The sequence below is a fragment of the Erinaceus europaeus genome, chromosome 23 (genome assembly GCF_950295315.1).
Source record: "Erinaceus europaeus chromosome 23, mEriEur2.1, whole genome shotgun sequence".
NCBI lineage: Eukaryota > Metazoa > Chordata > Mammalia > Eulipotyphla > Erinaceidae > Erinaceus > Erinaceus europaeus.
In genome coordinates this window covers 2,786,624-2,809,051 of record NC_080184.1, presented here as the reverse complement: position 1 = coordinate 2,809,051, position 22,428 = coordinate 2,786,624, and the positions used below count along the sequence as shown (strand labels likewise).

The 22,428-nt window shown below is 52.1% G+C and overlaps 2 protein-coding genes across 10 annotated transcripts in view; both read right to left on the bottom strand.

The window, feature by feature from the left end:
* Nucleotides 1-375: 375 nt before the first annotated feature.
* LOC103115234 (zinc finger protein 33B-like) lies at nucleotides 376-21,108 on the bottom strand. Of its 4 annotated transcripts, none has more exons than XM_060181581.1 (6): nucleotides 13,986-14,036; nucleotides 10,439-10,503; nucleotides 7,982-8,638; nucleotides 6,581-6,707; nucleotides 5,144-5,236; nucleotides 376-2,601 (listed from the first exon to the last, which is right to left on the bottom strand). In XM_060181581.1, exons 4-6 carry the CDS (start codon nucleotides 6,702-6,704, stop codon nucleotides 659-661), a joined length of 2,160 nt encoding a protein of 719 aa, XP_060037564.1. In that variant the 5' UTR covers nucleotides 6,705-6,707; nucleotides 7,982-8,638; nucleotides 10,439-10,503; nucleotides 13,986-14,036; the 3' UTR covers nucleotides 376-658. The 4 variants fall into 4 exon arrangements, with proteins under 4 accessions (XP_060037564.1, XP_060037562.1, XP_060037563.1 ...); XM_060181579.1 differs by lacking the exon at nucleotides 7,982-8,638 and adding an exon at nucleotides 11,080-11,232 and having other exon boundaries at nucleotides 13,986-14,026; XM_060181580.1 differs by lacking the exons at nucleotides 7,982-8,638; nucleotides 13,986-14,036 and adding an exon at nucleotides 21,040-21,108.
* Nucleotides 16,696-22,428, bottom strand: part of LOC103115233 (gastrula zinc finger protein XlCGF57.1-like) — an 18,303-nt gene continuing 12,570 nt past the window's right edge. For 4 of the 6 annotated variants that reach the window (XM_060181566.1, XM_060181567.1, XM_060181568.1 and 1 more), the window contains 3 exons: nucleotides 21,978-22,070; nucleotides 21,040-21,132; nucleotides 16,696-19,149 (listed from right to left, as the gene is read on the bottom strand). In XM_060181566.1, the coding sequence (XP_060037549.1) occupies nucleotides 17,435-19,149; nucleotides 21,040-21,132; nucleotides 21,978-22,070 (1,901 nt within the window). In that variant the 3' untranslated portion in view covers nucleotides 16,696-17,434. The remainder of the gene's footprint in view (nucleotides 19,150-21,039; nucleotides 21,133-21,977; nucleotides 22,071-22,428) is intronic. The other 2 variants (XM_060181569.1, XM_060181570.1) reach the window with 1 other exon arrangement.

Sequence of the window (22,428 nt, the reverse complement as noted above, 5' to 3'; positions counted from 1 at the left end):
AGTCCCAGGTCCCAGGTTCAATCCCCGACACCACCAGAAGCCAGAGCTGAGCAGTGCTCTGGTTTAAAAAAAAAAAAAAAAAAAAGACTTTGGTGGCAGTGAGACGTGACAAGCCAGGTTTGCTAGTTGTCGTTGTCTGGAAGATTCTGGAAGGGTGAAATGGCTTCAGGTTCAATTCCTGATTCAAGAGTGCGGCTGCCCGGTGTGGACAGGCCCCCCACACACACACACACACATTGCAGCACAGTCTGAAGTCAGGGGCAGCCTGCCTCACCCCCTCCCGCCTTCCCCCACCACGGCCACCCAAGTCAAGCTGGCAACTACGGACACTCTGGCGCTCCAGGGGTATGGGATGCCAGAGGCACTCATGCCCACGTCTCCTGCGCGGGAGTTAAGTCAGGTATGGGAGTTCCGGACGTACGTAACCGGAGGAGGAGGAGGAGGTTGAAAATCCAGAAAGGGCTAAGGAGTCGAGTGGGCGCATGTGGCCAGTCCCTGGCAGACAAAAACCAGATCCGAAGAATCCATTGAACCTCCTGTTCTGGAACGTTCTTCCAGAAGCTTCGTTCGTGGCCCTGCGAGTCTCTGGAAGTTTCAGTGCGCTGGGGGGGAGGAGGAGTGGGGAAGCTGGACGGGCGGACGTCCTGTGGACGGTCTGTCACTCACCCTTGACGGTCACCACGGGGCATCCATCCGCCGTGGGTGCCACAAACATCAGCGAGGTCTGGAGGCCTGGGTCGAGGCCCGGGAGGCCGGGCGCGTGGGCGGTGATCCTCCGGTGCTCCATCAGGATGGACTCGTGGGAGTAGGTGCTGCCGCACTGGTCGCACTCGTAGGCCTTGTCCCCCGCGTGGGTGCGCTGGTGTCTGGTGAGGCCGATCTTCTGGGTGAAGGTCCGCGTGCACTCCACGCACTGGAAGAGCTTCGCGCCCAGGTGGGTTTTCTGGTGGCGGGTCAGGTCGTACTTCTGGATGAAGGTCTTGGGGCACTCCGCGCACCGGTGGGGCCTCTCGCCCGTGTGGATCTTCTGGTGGCGGTTGAAGCCTTTCTTCTGGAAGAAGATCTTGCCGCACACGGGGCAGGCGTAGTGCTTGTCACCCGAGTGGATCCTCTGGTGGACGACGAGGACGATCTTCTGGGAGAAGGCCTGGCTGCACTCCGCGCACTGGTAGGGCTTCTCCCCGGTGTGGACCCGCTGGTGCACCAGGAGGCCGGCCTTCTGCGAGAAGGACTCCTTACACTCCCGACACTCGAAGAGCTTCTCCCCCGTGTGGATCCGCCGGTGCACGATGAGGCCGGCCTTCTGCGAGAAGCTCTTCCCGCACTCGAGGCAGCCGTACGGCCTCTCCCCCGTGTGGCTCCGCAGGTGGACCACGAGGCCGGCCTTCTGCGAGAAGCTCTTCCCGCACTCCAGGCAGCCGTACGGCCTCTCCCCCGTGTGGCTCCGCAGGTGGACCGTCAGGCCCGACTTCTGCGAGAAGCTTTTCCCGCACACCTTGCAGCCGTACGGCCTCTCCCCGGTGTGGCTCCGCAGGTGCACGATCAGGCCCGCCTGCTGGGCGAAGGTTTTCCCGCACTCTCTGCACTGGTAGGGCCTCTCGCCCGTGTGCGTCCTCTGGTGCACGATGAGGCTGGTCTTCTGGGAGAAGGCCTTCCCGCACTCCTGACACTCGTACGGCTTGGCGCCCGGGCGGGATTTCTGGGAGACAAAGAGACCCGGCCCCACGAGGTAAGGTTTGAGATAGTCGTTGTACTCGAAGGCCGGGTACCTGCTGAAGAAGGCGGCCGAGTTGTCGTAGGCGGTGGGGAACGGGTACGAGTTGGCCATCGCGTGTGTGTGCGTGTGCGTGTGCGTGACCTGGTGCTCGGCCAGGCTGGACATCTTCGAGAGGGTTTTGGTACAGACGTTACATTCTAGAGTCTCCCCCGCTAACTGGCTTCTCGGGAGGTGGCGCTTCTTGTTCAGGACGTTCCTGCCGGGATTCCATTTCTGCTCTGCGCCTTCCAAGTCTTGGAAGAGGTTCCAGCGCTCCGAGCTCTCGAGAAAGGTCTCCCCCCATTCGCTGTACCTGCACTCGGTCTCCCCGAGGCGAGTCCGCTTGGCGGGGTTGGTGGGGAGGAGGAGGGGCTGGTCGGCGGCGGCGTCTCTGTAGTCCTTCAAGGTGCGGCCCGACTCTCCCGTGAGGGCTCTGCCGTGGGCCTTCGGTGCCGCCTCCGTGGGGAAGGCTGGCCAGCGCTCGCTCAACCGGGGAGGCCGCTTCGGAGCCGGGGTGGGCTGGGGGCAGGCGGGAGGCTCAGGACAGATGAAGGGATGGGCGGCTGGCGTGTTTTCCTGGGGGTCCTCTTCGGCACTGCCGTCATAGGGCACGTTCTCCCACAAGCGCGACCCGTCGGGCCCCATTGCTGAGCTGTTCCCGTTGCTGAGGAACAGGTCGGAAACATAGGCCGAGATCAGGTTAAAGGTCTTTCCCAAGTCGTCCTTCTCCTCGGCCAGAGTTTTGTCGGGGGTGGTTTTGATGGTGGTGGTGGTCACCACGGGACACAGTGGTCTGTCCTGACTTTTCTGGTCCTTCTTGGCTAGGCCATCCACGGGCAGGGCATCTAAAAGATACAAATACCCCTACCTGTGAACCGCAGCTAAGCATGTCCTGTGGGGCAGAAATAAAGATAAGAGATGTTCCCCACTATCTTCGTAACAGACGTTAAAAAAATAAAAATTACAGGCGATTTACAATACAAATGTGAATGCCAGTGTGGTCCGGGAGGTGGCGCAGTGAATTAAGCGTTGGAATCTCAAGTGTGAGGTCCTGAGTTCAATCCCCAGTAATGTCTGGTTCTTTCTCTCTCTCATTAATAAATAAAATCTTTGGAAAAACGAAGGAAAGATTGCCAGGGACTGGGCGGTAGCACATTGGGTTAAGCGCACATAGTGTGAAACACAAAGATCTGATCAACAATCTAGTTCAAGCCCCTCGCCTCCCCACCTGCAGGGGTGGGGGTGTTGCTTCGCAAGTGGTGAAGCAGGTCTGCAGGTATCTGTCTTTCTCTCCCCCCTCTTGATTTTTCACAGTCCTATGCAATAATAGTAACAACAACAACAACAAAATGGAAAAAAAAAAAGGCCTCAGGAGCAGTGGATTTGGAGTGTAGGCACTGAGCTCCAGTGATAATTCTGGAGGCCAAAAAATGAAAAAAGACTGCCAGCAGGTCAAATCAAAGATGTTTCTGCGGGGAGTCGGGTGGTAGCGCAGCGGGTTAAGTGCGGGTGGCGCAAAGCACAAGGACCGGTGTAAGGATCCCGGTTCGAGCCCCCAGCTCCCCACCTGCAGGGGAGTCGCTTCACAGGCGGTGAGGCAGGTCTGCAGATGTCTTTCTCTGCTCCTCTCTGTCTTCCCCTCCTCTCTCCATTTCCCTGTCCTATCCAACAACGATGACATCAATAACAACTACTACAACAATGAGAAACAACCAGGGCAACCAAAGGGAAAATAAATATAAAAAACTTTTTTAAAAGATGTTTCTTTTTTAAAAAAAATTTATTCATGTTAGAGGCAGAGAACCTGTACAAAAGCACAGGACTGAAGCTTCTTCCAGTGTGGCAGGGGCTGGGCTCACACCTGGAACGTGGACATGACAAAGCAAAACACTTATTTCTTTTTCAAAACCTTTTTATTTATTATCTTTATGTATTTACTGGATAGAGACAGTCAGAAATCGAGAGGGCAGGGGGAGGTAAGAGGGGGAGACAGAGAAACACCTGCAACACTGCTTCACCCCCTTGCAAAGCTTTCCCCCTGCAGGTGGGGACTAGGGGCTCGAACATGGGTCCTTACGTGTTGTCACATGTGCGCTCAACCCAGTGAGCCAGCAGAACGCTATTTAAATGGACTACTTTGTTGGTGCCGTGAACCCCTGCCCTACTGCTGATACAGAGAAAGAAGGGAGAGAGACAAAGAAGAGACTAGAAGCTTTCTTCAGTGCCAGTGCGGGGGCCAGGCTTGAACATGGGTGGCACACCGCACAGCAGCGCACTGTCCAGGGGGGCTATTGCTGGCCTGGTATCTGCTGCTTCCAGGGTTATCGCTGAGCTTGATGCCAGCACCACGAATCCACTGCTCCTGGAGGCCATTTTTCCCATTTATTGGATAGGAGAGAGATTGGGGGGGAGAGAAAGAGAGGGAGAGAGACAGAGAGACACCTGCAGTCCTGCTTCACCACTCGTGAAGCTTTTCCCCTGCTGGTGGGGACCAGGGGCTCGAACCTGGGTCTCTTCGCAACGTAATCTGTGTGCTCAACCAGGTGTGCCAACGTCTGGCCCCCCCTTTTAAAAATTATTGTATTTGAGAGAAACACACACACACACACACACACACACACACACACACACACACACACGAGAGCTCTATTCAGCTCTGGCTGATGGTGGTGGTGGGGATTGAACCTGGGCCCTCAGAGCCTCAGGCAGGAGTCTTTTGCAGAACTGTGACGGTCTCACCTCCAGACTTAAACTTTTTTCTTTGGATAGCAAGTTCTTCTTCTAGCGTTTGCCTGGATAGCAAGTAAGACAGAGCTACAGAAAGGGAGATACATGGTCTGGAAGGTGGCACAGTGGTAAAGCTTTGGACTCTCAAGCATGAGGTCCTGAGTTCAATCCCCGGCAGCACATGTGCCAGAGTGATGTCCGGTTCTTTCTCCTTCTGTCTTTCTCATAAATAAGTAAAATCTTTATAAAACAAAAACAAACAAACAAAAAAAACCACTGCTCCTGGGGGCCTTTAAAAAAAAAAAAAAGAAAGAAAGGGAGACACTACTTGTGAAGCTTCGCCTTTCCAGATGTGTGTGTGTGTGTGTGTGTGTGTGTGTATGTGTGTGCGCGCACACGCGCGTGCGTGTGTTTGAATCTGGGTCCTTAACGGATGGGATTTTGTGCTCAATGGCTGCACCACTGCCTGGTCCCCAGTAAGAGCATCTTATGCCCCGTAGGATGGACAGATTGGATCAGAAGATTGAAAAGCAGAAATCAGGAAACATGACAGGGAGTTTTCTGAATCTGGCTGGAGAAAAACCACTGGTGAAAATCAGCCCGGGGCAACCACCATCTCCGTGTGGGGCCGCCTTCTCCCTGCCACAGTAAGCGACCGACCTGAGAGGCTCTGACTTGGGGGCTCTTCAACGAGCTGGGACTCAGTTCCTTCCTCCAGCTTGATGATCACCACGGGCTTGGTAAGACTGGGCCCTGGGGATGGAACAACAAACAGCGGCCTTTGGTCCAAATGCTTCCAGGCCACAGTCTTTGAAGACTGACAATCACTCAGTGTTTTTTTATCCTAATATTTCATTAATTTATTTATTTTCCTATTAGGTTGCCCTTATTGTTTTTATCATTGTGTGGTTATTATTATTGCTGTTACTGATGTTGTTCTTACTGGACAGGACAGAGAGAAATGGAGAGAGGAGGGGAAGACAGGGAGGGGGAGAGAAAGACAGACACCTGCAGACCTGCTTCACCGCCTGGGAAGCGACTCCCCTGCAGGTGGGGAGCCCGGGGATCGAACGGGGATCCTTCCGCCGGTCCTTGCGCTTCGCAGCCACCTGTGCTTAACCTGCCCGACTCTCTTTAATTATATTTATTTATTGCATAAAGATAGCCAGAAATTGAGAGGATAAGGGGAGGGAGAGAGGGAGAGGGAGAAAGAGACCTGCAGCCCTGTGTCACCACCACCTGCAAAGCTTTCCCACTGTATGAGGGGCCCGGGGGCGTGAACGCAGGTCCTCGCACACTGTAACATGTGCGCTCCACCAGCAACCAGGTGCGCCACCACCTGGGTCCTGTCTCTCTCTCTCTCTCTCTCCCCCATTTTCCTCTCTATTTCTGGCTGTCTCTATCCAATAAATCAATAAGATAGTAAAAATTAAAATACTAATAAAAAGAGAGGGAGAGAAAGACACACACACAGAGGAAAGATTGAAATAGTAGCACAGCGGGTTAAGTGAACACAGTGCCAAGTATAAGGACCCCAGTTCGAGCCCCCCCCACCCCCACCCCCACTCCCACCTGTGGGGGGCGGGTCGCTTCCTAAGTGGTGAAGCAGGCTGGCAGGTGTCTTCCTCTCCCCGGCTTCCCCTCCTCTCTCAAGTTTTCTCTGTCCTATCCAACAACAACAGGAGCAATAATAATGACAACAACAACAATAATAACAACAAAATGGAGAAAATGGCCTCCAGGAGCAGCGGATTCGCCCGTGCAGGCACCGAGCCCCAGGCATAACCCTGGAGGCAAGCAAAAAACAAAACAAAACAAAAAACGAGAGAGATTGAGAAATTGAGTGTCTGGGGGAGATAAAGAGGGAGACAGTCAGACAGACAGACAAGACACCTGCAGCCCTGCCCCACTGCTGGTGGAGCTTCTTCCCCCCTGTGGATGGGGAGCAGGGCTTGAACTCGGGCCCTGGTGCGTGGTGACGCCTTTGTTCACTCGCTGTGTCAGCCTGCAGCCTGAGCCGGGGTGCTGGATCCTGAGAGCCCCAAGGAGGGCTTCCCCGCTGCGGCTGGCCAGTTGGAGGCCAGGCGGCGGACTCACCGAGTGACACCAGGCTGCTGTAGGTCTCCAGCATCACGTCCATGTACAGGCTCCTCTGGGCCCCGTCCAGGTTCTGCCACTCCTCGCTGCTGAAGGTCACAGTCACGTCTTCGAAGGACACCATCGCCTGCGAGGACAAGGCGCTCCTCAGGTCAGAACGGAAAGGCTGGGAGGAGTTGAGGACCCAGGTTCAAGTCCCCAGTACCCACATGCGGGGGAGGGAGGGACCTTTCACAAGTGGTTAAGTGATTTTACAAGTGTCTTTCTCTATCTCGTTTTTTTTAAATATTTTATTTATTTTCCTTTTTTGTTGCCCTTATTGCTTTTTCTTTTTAATTTTTGTTATTATTGGGTAGAGACAGAGAGAAATTGAGAGAGACACAGAGAGGGAGAGAGACAGAGAGACATCTGCAGCCCTGTTTTACCACTGTGAAACTTTCCCCCGCAGGTGGGGGCCAGTGGCTTGAACCCAGGTCCTTGGGCACTGTAATGTGTGCGCTTAATCAGATGCGCCACCACCTGGCCGTCCTTGTTGTTTTTATCATTGTTGTGGTTATTATTATTGTTGTTATTGATGTTGTTGTTGCCAAACGGAGAGATGAGGGGAAGAGAGAGGTGGAGAGAGAGAAAGACAGACACATGCAGACATGCTTCACTGCCTATGAAGCAACTCCCCTGCAGGTGGGGAGTCCAGGACTCGAACCGGGATCCTTACGCTTGTCCTTGCGCTTTGTGCCACCTGCGCTTAACTCGCTGCGCTACCGCCCGACCCCCTATTTATTTATTTTCCCTTTTGTTGTGTGTTGTTAAAATTTTAGAAGGCTCTTGTTGGGCGGGCTAGCTTCAAGGGCGGGTAACAGAGACGACCAGAGACATACGGCTGGGCAGGGCAGCTGTATTTCTTTATTCAGACAACGATTCATAAGCTAAGACAAACTAATCACCAAACAGAACTCTGCTGTCTCTTTGCGGCGGCTCAAGCACTCTCTCTTACTCTGCAACTCTCCAACTCTGGAACTCTCTCTTACTCTCGAACTCTGAAACTCTGAAACCCTCTAACTCTGGAACTCTGGAACTCTTCAACTCTCCAACTGTGGAACTCTCCAACTCTCTCTCTGGAACTCAGGAACCCCCTCTCGGGGTTCCTTGGGGCGGGGCCAAGCGGGCCCACGAAATTAGCAGGACTGATCCAATTCTCTTGGCGGGGGAGAACTAGAACCCAATGTAAAGCATACAACAGTTTGTCCTTGTTAATTATTGTAGTTATTATTGTTGCTGAATAGGACAGAGAGAAATGGAGAGAGGAGGGGAAGACAGAGAGGGGGGAGAAAGACAGACACCAGCAGACTCTCCTGCAGGTGGGGAGCAGGGACTTGAATTCAAGCCCTTGTGTGTACTGACCTGTGTGCTCAACCTGGTATAGGGGGTGGTAGTGCTGGGGATTGAACCTGGGACCTCAGAGCCTCAGGCAGGGGAGTCTTTTTTGCAGAACCATCCTGCTGTCTCCACAGTCCGGCTTTCTTGTTGTTTTTTTCAGCTCTTTACATATGAGGATTTTTTTTTTCTTCTTTTCACCAAAGCCCTGCTCAGCTCTGGCTGGTGATGGTGCTGGGGATTGAACCCGGGACCTCAGAGCCTCAGGCAGGAGAGGCTTTTGCGGAACCAAGATGCTGTCTCCCTCTGGCCCAAACTATCTCCAAATGCGACGGAAATGTCTACGCTGGCTTTGTAAACAGTCCACTTCTTTTTTTAACCACAGCACTGCTCAGTTGTGATTTAGTTTGCTTCTTGAGAAATGAAACTGGGGCGACTCTGACCCTCAGGCGATGAAGTCTTTTGTGCACGACCATTAAGCTATCCTCCCAGCATCTGCGCTCAGGTCCTCACCAAGGCCTGTGGTGTCTGGCTCACAGCAGCCTGAGCTACTCAGTCCACCCTCCAAGGGGAGTCACAGTGTCCAGCCCAGCTGCCTGGCCCCAAAAGCAACTCATTTTTCTTCTCTTCTCTTCTCTTTTTGTTTTCAGATGAAATGACTTTATTTCACAGTTGTCTTCAGCACTACAAAGACACTATGTTGTTCACAGCAGTACAGACACCTAGTAGGAAATGATGAGCAGACCCTCTTAAAGCAAAATCCACCCCATGGTACGGCTTCAGTGAGGTTCTTAGTAAAGGAAATGGCGAGAAAATAATTCAGCAGCCTCCTGGGAGGTGGCGCGGTGGCTGAGTTCCAAGACCCTTAAGCAGGACGGCTTGAGTTCAGTCCCTGGCATCTGGCGGGCCACAGTGATCAGTGACGTTCTGGTGTGTGTCCCTGCCCTTCTCACTGAATTGCTGTTGGCGCCGGGTGGTGGCGCAGCTGCTTGAGCGCACACCTTACAATGTGCAAGGACCCGGGTTCAAGGCCCCCCCTTCCACTTGCGGGGGGGGAAGCTTTGAGAGTGGTGAAGCAGGGCTGCAGGTGTCTCTCTGTGTCTCTCCCTGTCTGTCTTCCCCTCCTCTCTCAATTCCTGGTTTTATCCAATAACAATAATAATAATAAAACATTGGAGAGTCGGGCGGTAGCGTAGCGGGTTAAGCGCAGGTGGCACAAAGCACAAGGACAGGCCTTAAGGATCCCGGTTTCCCGGTTCGAGCCCCCGCTCCCCACCTGCAGGGGAGTCGCTTCCCAGGCGGTGAAGCAGGTCTGCAGGTGTCTGTCTTTCTCTCCCCCTCTCTGTCTCCCCTCCTCTCTCCATTTCTCTCTGTCCTATCCAACAACAACGACATCAATAACAATAATTACAACAATAATAGCAAACAACAAGGGCAACAAAAGGGAAAATAAAAAAACATTAAAAAAGATAAATACAGTGATCTGGGAGGTGGCACAGTGGATAAAGCATTGGATTCTCAACCATGAGGTCCCTAGTTTGATCCCCGGCAGCACATGTACCAGAGTGATGGCTGGTTCTTTCTCTCCTCCTATCTTTCTCATGAATAAATAAATAAATTCTTTAAAAAAAAAAAAAGATAAATACATTAAACAACAGAGAGCGAAACTGAAAGGGACGGGGGAGATAAAAAGGGAGAGAAAGAGTCTCTCTTCCGGGCTGTCTCTTTATCTCTCTCAGTCCCTGGCTGTCTCTATCCAACAAATAAAGAATGGGGGCGGGTGGTGGTGCACCTGGCTGAGCACATGTTACAATGCGCAAGGACCCAGGTTCAAGACCCCGGTCCCCAGCTGCAGGGGGAAAGCTTCGCAAGTAGTGAATGAAGCAGGGCTGCAGGTATCTCTCTGCCTTTCTCCCTCTCTATTCCCCACTTCCCTCTTAATTTCTGGCTGTCTCTAAGCCAATAAATAAATAAAGATAATAAAAAAAACTTTTCTAAATAAAGAAAGAAAAAAAATTTTTGTCATTCTATTTTTGTTTGGAATAGAGACCGAAATTCAGAAGGAAGGACAGGGCAACAAAAGGGAATAAATTTTTTGTTTTAAAAAAGAGAGGGATGGGGGGGGGGGTAAGAGGAAACTGGGACACACACACTCCTCCCCTCCAGCTCAGTTTCACCCCTCAAGAATCTTCTCCCCTGAAGCTTGGGATCTGAGATGTCAATGTGGGTCTTGGCAAACTGTATTTGGTAAGCTCAATGAGGTGGCCACTGCCCGGGGGGGGCCCCCCCTCTTTCTTTCTTAAAAACAAGCAAGCAGGGGGTAGATAGCATAATGGTTATGCAAAGAGCCTCTCCTGCCTGAGGCTCCAAATTCTCCAAGCTCTTGGTTTAATTCCAGGAACCACCATCAGCCAGAGCTGAACAGGACACTTGGGAAAGGAACAAACGAGGTAAAAACCCAGCAGAAAAGTAAGTCCAACTTACAGTCAGCCTTTGGTTGTCTTTTTCAATTCCCACTCACAGCCAGGCTGAATCCTGGAATTCAGGATCTATGGGCAAAAGCAAAACCAAAACAAAACAAAATAAACAAATCAATAAATAAAACTTCTGTTAGGGTAGCGGGAAGCCTGGGCTATTCATTCACGAGTCACCTTCCCCTTTTCTCTCCCACAGAAAACATCTGGAACCTCTGGTCTGGAGCTCTGAGTCAGGAAAAGAGGCCCCCAAAAAGTCTGGGGGGGGTGTTTGGGGGGGGGGGTGCAGCAATAACACAGCAAGATTTTCATGCCTGAGACTCGAAGTTCCAGGTTCGAGCCCAGGCACTGCCACCGACCCCGAGGTGCAAGGTTCTCCGGTCAATTCTCATGAAAAGATCAATACAGGGAGCCCAGGCGGAGGTGGGCTTGGTTAAGCGCGCACATATAGAGCACAAGGCTGCAGGTTCGAGCCCCTGGTCCCCCCCCCCCCCCTGCAGGGCTGCAGGTGTCTCTCTATTTCTCTCCCTCTCTAGCTCCCCCTTCACTCTTGATTTCTGGCTGTCTCTACCCAATCAATAGATGATAATTTAAAAAGGGGCATTTGAATCTTTCAGACTCTTAGGGGAAAACAAGAGCCCCCTCCCCCACCTGCGATGCTGGGGGCCGGGCTCAGACCCTCAGGACTGCGCATCCCTCCCATGTACATCTTCGAGGTCATTTTCTGGGCCAAAAAAATCCGACTTCCTAACAGGTCACTATGCCTCTTCTGAAATACAGAGGGCCGGTGGCAAGAGTCCTAGGCTACAAAAATGAAAAGACGGTGCAACAAACAATCATCATACAGAACCCCCTTGATTGGGACCTAGAACCAAGACAAACAACAACAACAACAAAGCCACAAAAACACACACACACACATTTTGGAATAAATGTGAAGAAGTTTCATTTACATACAGACCAGGTGATATGGACACATCTTCTGTCGACCTTTCCGGGGAAGAATAACAGTACTGTGGGGCTGGGTGGTGGCGCACCTAGTTAAGTACTCATGCAAGGACCTGGGTTCAAGCCCTGCTTCCCAACTGCAAGGGGGACGCTTCATGAGCAGCGGAGCAGGGCTGCTGGTGTCTATTGTTCTCTCCACCTCTTTTATTTAGTTTTAAATTTTATTTAGTTAATATTTATTTTAATATCTATTTATTCACTTATGTTGCCCTCGTTTTATTATTATAGTTGTTATTGTTGTCTTTGTTGGATAGGACAGAGAGAAATGGAGAGAGGAGGGGAAGACAGAGAGGGGGAGAGAAAGACAGACACCTGCAGACCTGCTTCACCGCCTGTGAAGCTACTCCCCTGCATGTGGGGAGCTGGGGGCTCGAACCGGGATCCTTATGCCGGTCCTTGTGCTTTACGCCACCTGCGCTTAAACCGCTGTGCTACCGCCCGACCCCCTCTTTTTTCTTTCTTTCTTTTTTTTTTAACAGCATGCTGCTCATCTCTGGTTTATGGTGGTGCAGGGGATTGAACCTGGGAGTTTGGAGCCTTGGCAGGAGAGTCTCTTTGCAGAATCCAATATGCTATCTGCCCTGCCCCCTTCGCCTCTCTCTCCCCCCACCCCATGAAAATAAAATACGATTATACCCCTCTTATTGTAGGGTCTTGTCCATATGTCCATTCTATTAATAAAGACTACAAAAATAAAATACAAGGAAAAAGAGGAAAAAAGGAGACCAGAAAAATAATAAAAAGAGATGACTGGGTGTGGTGGTATGGCTGGTTGAGCACACGTCACAGTGCAAAAGACCCAGGTTCAAGCCCCTGGTCCCCACCTGCAGAGAGGAAGCTTCATGAGTGGTTGGAGCAAAGGCTACAGGTGTCTGTCGGCTCTCTCCCCCCAAGCCCACCTCCTCTATTAAAAGGAAAGAAAACCAGAAGATGGAGGATAAGTGCAGGTGCATCGGGTTCACTGCAAATATGACCATAAACAGGGTCCTGCTTTCAACGCCCGGGTCCCTCACTTGCAGGAGGGAAACTCCACAAGGGGATGAAAAAAAGCGGCCCAGGAGGTGGCGCAGTGCATAAAGCGCTCGACTCTCAAGCGTGAGGTCCTGAGTTCAAGCCCCGGCAGCACACGTACCAGAGTGATGTCTGGTTCTTTCTGTCTCCTATCTTTCTCATGAATCAATCAATAAAATTAAAAAAAAAAAAAAAAAAGGGAAGCCAGGAGGTGGCGCACCTGGTTAAGCGCTCACATTGCAATGTGCTGGGGCCTGGGTTCGAGGTGAAGCAGGGCTGTAGGGCTCGGTCTGCCTCTCTCCTTATCTCCCCCCTCCCTTCTCCATTTCTGTCTCTATCCAATAATAAATACATCTCTTTGAAAAATTAATGGGGGCCGGGTGGTGGCGCACCTAGCTGAGCGCACATGCTGCAGTGCACAAGGACCCGGGTTCGAACCCCCAGGTCGCCACCTGCAGGGGAAAAGCTTTACCAACGGTGAAGCAGGGCTGCAGGTGTCTCTCTCTCTCTCTTAGCTTCCCTCCTCCTCTCAATTGCTGGCTGTCTCTTTCCAATAAATAAATAAAAAGTAAAATAAATAAATAAAAGAAAATTTTAAAAAAGAGAAAGAGGAGGAGGAGGAGGAGTTGAGTGCGCGCATACACACGTTACCATGCACGAGGACCCGGGTTCAAGCCCCTGGTCCCCACTAAAGATTAAATAAGTAAATAAATCCCCACCTGCAGGGGAGTCGCTTCCCAGGCGGTGAAGCAGGTCTGCAGGTGTCTGTCTTTCTCTCCCCCTCTCTGTCTTCCCCTCCTCTCTCCATTTCTCTCTGTCCTATCCAGCAACGACAACAACAATAATAATAACTACAACAATAAAACAACAAGGGCAACAAAAGGGAATAAATAAATAAAATAAATATTTTTAAAAAAATTTAAAAATAAGTAAATAAACAATTAAAAAAAAAAAGAGAAGCAGAAGCAGGAGGAGTTGAGGACACACACACACACACACACACACACACACACACACACATTGCCGTGCACGAGGACCCGGGTTCAAGCCCCTGGTCCCCACCTACCGGGGTGAAGCTTCCCAAGTGGGGGAAAGCAGGGCTGCGTGTCTCTTCCTCTCTCCCTCCCTCTCCCTCCTCCTGATGTCTGGCTCTGATGTGTGCGAGCTACCTGAGTGCCCGGGGGTCGCGGTGCAAACACACACGCGCGCACGCACACGCATTCCGCACACCCCGCGGGCAAGCCCGCACCACCCGCCTGGCTGCCAGGCTGCAGGGGGAGGACGCACGAGCATGCCGGGGCCGGAGGTGGCGAGGTCCCCGCCGCGGGGCAGCTGGAGGCGACACTGCCCCCCGCCCCGCCCCGCCGGCCCAGCCCCGCTCTCGGGCCCCCGGGGACCACGGCGACCTCCGGGCGGCGCAGGGGGACACAGCCCGGCTACAACGAGCCCAGCGGGCCCGCCGCCTCCTCCAGGCCCGGCCCGGCTTCCGCCTCCTCCCTCCACCCCCGCCCAGGACCCGCCCTGCCCCCGGGGCTCACCCTGCGCGCGGGCTGTCCGCCGGCGGCCATGGAAAACAAACCTGGACGGGGGGCGGGGGGCAGGCGGCGCGTCGTGACACCACTTCCGCTTCCGGCGAGGGGCGGGGCTAGCAGGCGCGCGGTGGAGGGTCGGTTCCAAGCGCCCGGCAGAGCCACGCGGGGTGGGCGTGGCATATTCACGTGTGGGCGGGGCCTGGACGCCGGGGAGCGCGTGTGGGCGGGGCCGAGCCGGAGGCGGTGGGCGGGGCTTGGGAGCCAAGAGGGCGGGGCTGGGCGTGGGAACTGGCTTGCTGTTCCCATTCGGAGACTTGTTTATTATTACTATTATTATTTTACCAGAACACTGCTCAGCTCTGGCTTACGGCTGTGTAGGGGATTGAATCTGGGACTTGAGAGCCTCAGGCATGAGAGTCTCTGTGCATAACTGTTATGCAATCTTATGCACCCACCCACCCCCTTTTGTTTATTTTTTAATTTTTAGTTTTATTTCTCTTTACCAGAGTACTGTTCCTCTCTGGTTTATGGTGGGCGGGGCGGGGAGGGGACTGAACTTGGGAAGTTCTTGGAGCCTCAGGCCTGAGAGTCACTTTGCAGGACCATTATGCTAGCTAGTCCCCGCCCCAACATCTTTATAAGATAAAAATAATTGGGGGGGGGGCGGTCTGGGATGTGGCTCGGTGGATAAGGCACTGGACTCTCAAGGATGAGGTCCTGAGTTCAATCCCCAGCAGCACATGGACCAGAGTGATAATCTGGTTCTTTCCTTCTTTGTGCCTATATTTTTCACTAATAAATAAAATCTTTTTTTAAAAAAAGTCATAATAATTGGCTCAGGTGGTGGCGCCTCTGGTTGAGCGCTCATGTTACAGTGCACAAGGAACCGGGTTGGAGAGCCCGCTCCCCCACCTGCAGGAGGAAGACTATGCAAGTGATCAAGCAGGGAAGCCGGGTTGCTGGTGTCTTTCTCTCTCTCTCCCTCTCTATCTACTCCCCTTCTCAATTTTTGGCTGTCTCTAGCCAATAAGTAAATAAATAAATTTAAAATATATATAATGGGGGGCGGGCGGTAGTGTAGCAGGTAAGTGCATATGACTCAAAACGCGAGGATAGACGCAAGGATCCGCTTCGAGCCCGGGCTCCCCACCTGGGGCGTGTGCGTGTGCGTGTGCGTGTGCGTGTGTGTGTGTGAAGCAGGTCTGCAGGCATCTTTCTCTGCCCTCCTCTTTCCATTTCCCTCTGTCCTATCCAACGACTACAACAATAAAACAACAAGGACAACAAAAGGGAATAAGTAAATATATAAATATTAAAAAATTAATAAAAAGGGCAACAAAAAGGGATAAATATTAAAAATAGTAAGTCACTGGGAGTGGCAGATTCATCATGGCACCAAGCCCCAGTAACATCCTGGTGGCAAAAAAGTGGATTTTAAAAAAGTTTATTAAAGTCTGACATCTGGTGGGCTAGGAGGTGGTGCACCTGATTAAGTGCACATATTACAATGTGCAAGGACCCAGGTTCTAGCCCCTGGTGCCCACCTGCGGGGGGGACTTCCGGAGTGGTGAAGCAGGGCAGCAGGTCTCTCTCCCTCTCTTTTAGTGAAGATGGTTGTGCTTTTATTTTTATTTCTTTTTGTTTCATTTACTTATTATTGGATAGAGACAGAGAGAAATTGAGAGGGGAGCGGGGTAGTAGAGAGGGAGAGAGACAGACACCTGCAGCCCTGCTTCACCACCCGCAAAGCTTTCCCCCTGCAGGTGCGGACCGGGGACTTGAACCTGGATTCTTGCGCACTGTAATATGCGTGTGTTCAACCAGTTGCTCCACCATCTGGCCACTTATTTTTTTCCCCTTTTTTTAAAATTTTATTTATTTATTCCCTTTTGTTGTCCTTGTTGTTGTAGTTATTGTTATTGATGTCGTCGTTGTTAGATAGGACAGAGAGAAATGGAGAAAGGAGGGGAAGACAGAGAGGGAGAGAGAAAGACAGACACCTGCAGACCTGCTTCACCGCCTGGGAAGCGACTCCCCTGCAGGTGGGGAGCCGGGGGCTCGAACCGGGATCCTTACGCCGGTCCTTGCGCTTTGTGCCACCTGCGCTTAACCCGCTGCGCTACCGCCAGACTCTCATGGCCCCTTATTTTTATTTATTTATTTTTAAAAATATTTCAGAGCCCTGCTAGGCTCTGGCTGATGGTAGTGCAGGGGCTTGAACCCGGGACTTTGGAGCCTCAGGCACGAAAGTCTCTTTGTAGAACCTATCCACCTTCACCCTATCTCGCTCCCTCTCTAGCTTCTCCTCCCCTCTCTCAATTTCTCTCTGACTCTATCCAATGATAATGAAAAAGAAAATGGAGTCGGGCGGTGGCGCAGCGGGTTAAGCGCAGGTGGCGCAAAGCACAGGGACCGGCATAAGGATCCCGGTTCGAGCCCCCGGCTCCCCACCTGCAGGGGAGTCGCTTCCCAGGCGGTGAAGCAGGTCTGCAGGTGTCTGACTTTCTCTCCCCCCTCTCTGTCTTCCCTTCCTCTCTCCATTTCTCTCTAACTAACAAAGATGACATCGATAACAATAACAATAAAAACTACGAGGACAAATAAAAAAAGAAAGAAAATTCATGTGAAGTGAAATAAGTCAGAAACAGAAGGATGACTATGAGATGATCTCACTCTCGGACAGAAGTTGAAAAGAAAACAAGATCAGAAAAGAAAACACAAGTACTTGGATGTAATTCTACCAGGAGCTACCTGCCCTGCATTCTTCAAGCTTTAAGACAAGCGCAACTGTGTACAGTGCCATCCCATCGCTCAATCCCATGTCTTCTCCCCCATCCTGCTCTGCCTTCCTCTTCCCACATCTTTCTGGTCAAGTGTTAAAACTATAAAATCGTTTAAAATAAAGTTTGATGTCAACACCGAGAGAAAAAAAAAAAAAAAAAAAAGAAAACCCAAGTAGAACCTGAATTGGAACTGGCGTACTGCACCAAAGTCAAAGACTCTGGGGTGTGTGAGGGGGTGGGGAGAATACAGATCCAAGAAGGATGACAGAGGACCTAGTGGAGGTTGTATTGTTCTGTGGAAACCTGGGAAATGTGATGCATGTCCAGACGATGTGTTGACTGTTGAATGTAAAACATTAATTCCCCAGTAAAGAAATACATTAAAAAAAAGACATCTGAGAGAACCTTTACTGTTTGCTGTTGTTATTGTGGTGTGTGTGAAGACAGACATCTGAGAGAACCTTTACTGTTTGCTGTTGTTATTGTGGTGTGTGTGAAAACAGACATCTGAGAGAACCTTTACTGTTTGCTGTTGTTATTGTGGTGTGTGTGAAAACAGACATCTGAGAGAACCTTTACTGTTTTTGTTGTGGTGGTGGTGGGGTGTGTGTGTGTGTGTGTGTGTGTGTGTGTGTGTGTGTGTGTATGTGTTTTGTTGTTCCCTTCTGCCATTCACAGGGTCTTCCTCCTGTGGATCTCCAGATGCACCTTGAGCGTTGCCTTCTGGGTAAAACTCTTCTTGCACTGGGCGCACTGGAAGGGCTTCTCCCCCGTGTGGGTTTTCAGATGCACGTTGAGATTGGACCTCCAGGAGAAGGTCTTGTGACACTCGGGACACTCGTAGGGTCGCTCGCCGGTGTGGATCTTGAGGTGTTTCTTGAGGTCGGACTGCTGGTAGAAGGCCTTGGGACACTCCTGGCAGCCGTAGGGCCTCTCGCCCGTGTGCTTCCTCAGGTGGATGTGGAGCGCCGTCTTCTTGTAGAAGGTCTTCTCGCAGTCTTGGCACTCGAAGGGCCTCTCGGCCTTGTGGATCTCCAGGTGGACTTTGAGGATGGACTTCTGAGAGAAGGTCTTCCCGCAGACGGCGCACTCGTGGGCCCTCTCGCCGGTGTGGTTCCTCAGGTGGATGTTGAGGGAGGCCTTGCGGGCGAAGGTCTTGGGGCACTCGGGGCACGCGTGGGGCTTCTCCCCGGTGTGCGTCTTGAGGTGCGTGACCAGCGTGACCTTCTGCGAGAAGCTCCTCTGGCACTGGGCGCACTGGTAGGGCCTCTCTCCCGTGTGCGTCTTGAGGTGGATGTTCAGGCTGGCCTTCCAGCGGAAGGTCTTGTGGCACTGGGCGCACCCGTAGGGCCGCTCCTCCGTGTGCGTTTTCAGGTGGCTTTTGAGTTCCGACTTCTGGTAGAAGGTCTTCTGGCACTCCGGGCACGCGTGGGGCTTCTCCCCGGTGTGCGTCTTCAGGTGGACTCGGAGGTCCGACCGCTGACAGTAGCTTTTCTCACACTCCTTGCACCGATAGGGTCGCTCGCCCGAGTGCGTCTTCCGGTGGACGTCCAGGTTGGACTTCCGGCAGAAGGTCTTCCCACACTCCCCGCATTCGTAGGGCCTCTCGCCTGAGTGGGTCTTGAGGTGTTTCTTCAGATCCGACGTCTGGTAGAAGGTCTTCTCGCACTCTTGGCACCGGTAGGGCTTCTCGCCCGAGTGGATCTTCAGGTGGATTTTGAGGCTGGATAACTGGCAGAACCTCTTGGCGCACTGGGGGCACTCGTAGGGCTTCTCGCCCGTGTGGGTCCGCAGGTGGACCTTGAGGTGGGTCTTCCAGTAGAAGGTCTTCTCGCACTCTTGACACTCGTGGACCTTCTGGCCCGTGTGGGTCTTCAGGTGCCGGTTGAGCTCCGACTTCTGGTAGAAGGTCTTGGGACAGGCGGCGCACGCGTGGGGTTTGTCCCCCGTGTGCGTTTTGACGTGTTGGCTCAGGTGTGACTTCCGGTAGTACCTTTTGGGGCATTCTTGGCACTGGTGGCGTTTCTCCCCCTTGGGGGCCTTCGGGGTCGGGGTCGGGGTCGTCCCACCTCCGTTAGAGTCGCCGTGTTCCCACGTCGTCAGCGTGTAGGCTTCCGACCGCTGGCTCTGCTGGGTCTCTTTCTGGTCCGCGGCTGATGTGACGTCACGGGCCTTGCCCCGTCCTGGAAAGGGAAAGTCGGAGAGGGGCCGTTCTGGGTGGCGATGGCGCCTGTCTTGAACCTGTGTCTGGCAGTCACCTTCACGGTTTCCATCCGGAGTCCGCGGTGTTGGTTTCTCCAAGAGGGAGCTTCCCCATTCCTTCAACTCGTCTGGGCAGGACGAGCCCCGGCCTTGCCCTCTGCTTTGTTCTGTCTGTCTGTCTTGGCCTGAAGTGAAAGGAACAACAACAACAAAAATGTCAGCTGTGCCTGGAGGCGGAAGGTACGACTCACAGGCCCACAGGCCGGAGAGGGGCACACCTGGGCTGAGTGTACTTGTTACAGTGCTCAAGGGCTCCAGTTCAAGCCCCCAATGCCCAGGATTGCAGGTGTCTCTCTACTGATTGACTTATTGATTGATTGCCTCCAGGGCTATTGCAGGGGCTCGATGCCTGCGCCACAAATCCACTGCTCCTGGAGGCCGTTTTCCCCATTTTGTTGCCCTTGTTGTTGCACTTGTCGTAGTTGTTATTGTTGTCAGAGCTGTTGTTGTCGTTGTAGGGTAGGACAGAGAGAAATGGAGAGAGGAAGGGAAGACAGAGAGGGGGAGAGAAAGATAGACACCTGCAGACCTGCTTCACCGCCTGGGAAGCGACTCCCCTGCAGGTGGGGAGCCGGGGGCTCGAACCGGGATCCTTATGGCGGTCCTTGCGCTTTGCATCATGTGCGCTGAATCTCTCTTTAATTGTATTACTAGACAGAGGGAGGAGGTGGAGGGAGAGAGACAGTGAGATACCTGCAACCCTGCTTCACCACTCGGGAAGCTTGCTACCTGCAAAGGAGGACTGGAGGCTTGAACCCGGGTCCTTGCGCAGCAGAATGTAAGCGCTTATGGGGGAGGGCTACTGCCGGTGCCATCTCTCTCTACCTCCAAATTCTATTTCAATTTCTCTGTTGCTTTCCAAATAATAAATAAATAAAACTAAAAAGGGGTGGGGGGAGGATCCTGGTTGAGCGCACATATTACAGCGCACAAAGACGCGGGTTCGAGCCTCTGGTCCCCACCTGCAGGGGGAAAGCCTTATGACTGGTGAAGCGGGGCTGCAGGGGTCTTTGTCTTTCCCCCCTCTATCTCCTCCTCCTCTCTCAATTTCTCTGCCTCTATCCAATAATAAATAAATAAACTAAAAAAAAAAAAAAAAGAACACTTTCAACTTACTGTATTTCTTTTTTTAACCTTTTTTTTTTTTTTAGATTTTTATTTATCTATTAATGAGAAAGCTAGAAGGAGAGAGAAAGAACCAGAAGACATCACTCTGGCACATGTGCTGCCAGGGATCAAACTCAGGACCTCAGGATGCTTCAGAGTCCAAAGCTTTAACATGGCGCCACCTCCTGGCCCACAACTTACTATATTTCTTTCTTTTTTATTTTAAGTTTTATTTATTTATTTATTTATTTATTTATTTATTCATGAGAAATGATAGGAGAGTGAGAACCAGACATCACTCTGGTACATGCGCTGCCGGGGATTGAACTTGGGACCTCACGCTTGAGAGTCCAAAGCCTTATCCACTGTGCCACCTTCTGGACCACAACTTACCGTATTTCTATCTTTCTTATTTTCTTTCTCTCTTCCCCCCTTGAAATCTATTGCTAATCTGTGCTGCCCTTCTCTGAACATATAATAATTTCTTTTCTTTTTTTTCATCACCAGGGTTTTCACTGGGGCTTAAAACCTGCACACAAGTCCACTACTCCAGGCTGTCAATTTGTTTGTGCTTTTAATTTTTTAAATTTTACTTATTTATCATTGGATAGAGACAGGGAGGAATTGGGAGGAGAGGCAGAGCTAGAGAGGGAAAGAGACAGAGAGACACCTGCAGCCCTGCTTCAACCACTCACAAAGCTTTCTCCCTGCAGGTGGGGAACCAGGGGCTCGAACCTGGCTCCTTGTGCACTGTAACATGTGCTGTCACATCCCTACTTTCATTCTCTTTCTCATTCTGGTAAATAGCCCTTGTGGCTTTTATTTCCCCTCTTCAATATTTGACCAGCATGATAACAAGTAGAGTCTTGCCCCTCCCCAGACCCCCTGGGCCAGGAGCGCTGACTGACCTGAGAGGCTCCGGGGGGGAGCTTCTGCCCCCGTCCACGGCTCTGCTCCTTGCTCCAGCTTGACGATCACCCCGGGCTTGGCCGCGCAGTGCCCTGCGGGGAAGAGAAAGAGAGAGAGAGAGAGAACAGAGAGCTTTCTGGAGGCTGCTTCGGCCGCACAGCCTGGGAAGCCTTCAGCACAAGGCACTGAGCCCTGAGCAATTGGGGGTTTGCTGGCATCTTTCACTGTCCTTTGTGCTTTGGAAACAGAAATCTCAAAGCAAACATGAATCACTTCCCTGGTGGTCTGGTGGTTAGGATTCGGCACTCTCAATGCAGACCCGTGACCCAGGAGGCTGGACATTGTAACTTAAAAAAAAAAAAGTTTTATATATATTTATTTATTCCCTTTTGTTGCCCTTGTTGTTTTATTGTTGTAGTTATTACTGTTGTGGTTATTGATGTCGTTGTTGTTGGATAGGACAGAGAGAAATGGAGAAAGGAGGGGAAGACAGAGAGGGGGAGAAAAAGACAGACACCTGCAGACCTGCTTCACCGCCTGTGAAGTGACGCCCCTGCAGGTGGGGAGCCGGGGGGCTTGAACCAGGGTCCTTGCGTCGGTCCTTACGCTTCGAGCCACATGTGATTAACCCACTGAGCTACTGCCGATTCCCGCAAACGAAATCTTTTGACAGTTCTCTTATTCGGCCTCTCTGTATCCCCCACTTCCTCTCAACTTCTGACTGTCTCTCTCCAATAAATAATTAAAGATAATAATAATAAATAAAGCAGAAGTTTGGTGAATCAAGTCTAGTTGGGAGAGGGGCACAGGAGTCTGAGCCCTGGAAGCTTCCCGGTCTGGACATGGGGGACCCCCAGGGGCCATGTGCTCAGCACAGCTGACACTGACAGGACACCCCCCCACCCCCAGCCCCCCTGGGCCAGGAATGCTGACTGACCTGCGAGGCTCCGGGGGGGAGCTTGTGCCCCCGTCCACAGCTCTGCTCCTTGTTCCAGCTTGACGATCACCCCGGGCTTGGCCGCGCAGTGCCCTGTGGGGGAGAGAGAGAGAGAGAGAGAGCTTTCTGGCTGCTGCTTCGGCCTCCCTCACGGGCTGGTGAGCCTGTGGGCACAGGGCGCTGAGCCATTTCTTTCCAGTGGTTGAGAAACAAACATTTCCAAGGGAACGTGGGACCTAGGATGTGGTGCAGTGAATTCAGTGTTGGGAGTTAAAGTCTGGGAGCCAGAAGGCCAGGCAGTGTCATACTTAGCTAAGCACACACAGTATTAAGTGCTAGGATCCAGGTTCAAGCCCCCAGCTCCCTAACCGTGCGGGGCGGGGTGGATGGGGGGGCGGGCGTGCATAGGGAAAGCATCCGGTGTGGTGAAGCAGGGATGAGGGTGTCTCTC

Excerpts from the sequence above, each read along its gene's own strand:
- LOC103115234 (XM_060181580.1), bottom strand. The coding sequence starts at position 6,704 with ATGGTGTCCTTCGAAGACGTGACTGTGACCTTCAGCAGCGAGGAGTGG. Across the intron at positions 5,237-6,580 it reads CAGCAGCCTGGTGTCACTCG|GGCCCAGTCTTACCAAGCCC; the intron begins GTGAGTCCGCCG and ends TTCCATCCCCAG. Across the intron at positions 2,602-5,143 it reads CCCAAGTCAGAGCCTCTCAG|ATGCCCTGCCCGTGGATGGC; the intron begins GTCGGTCGCTTA and ends TGTATCTTTTAG.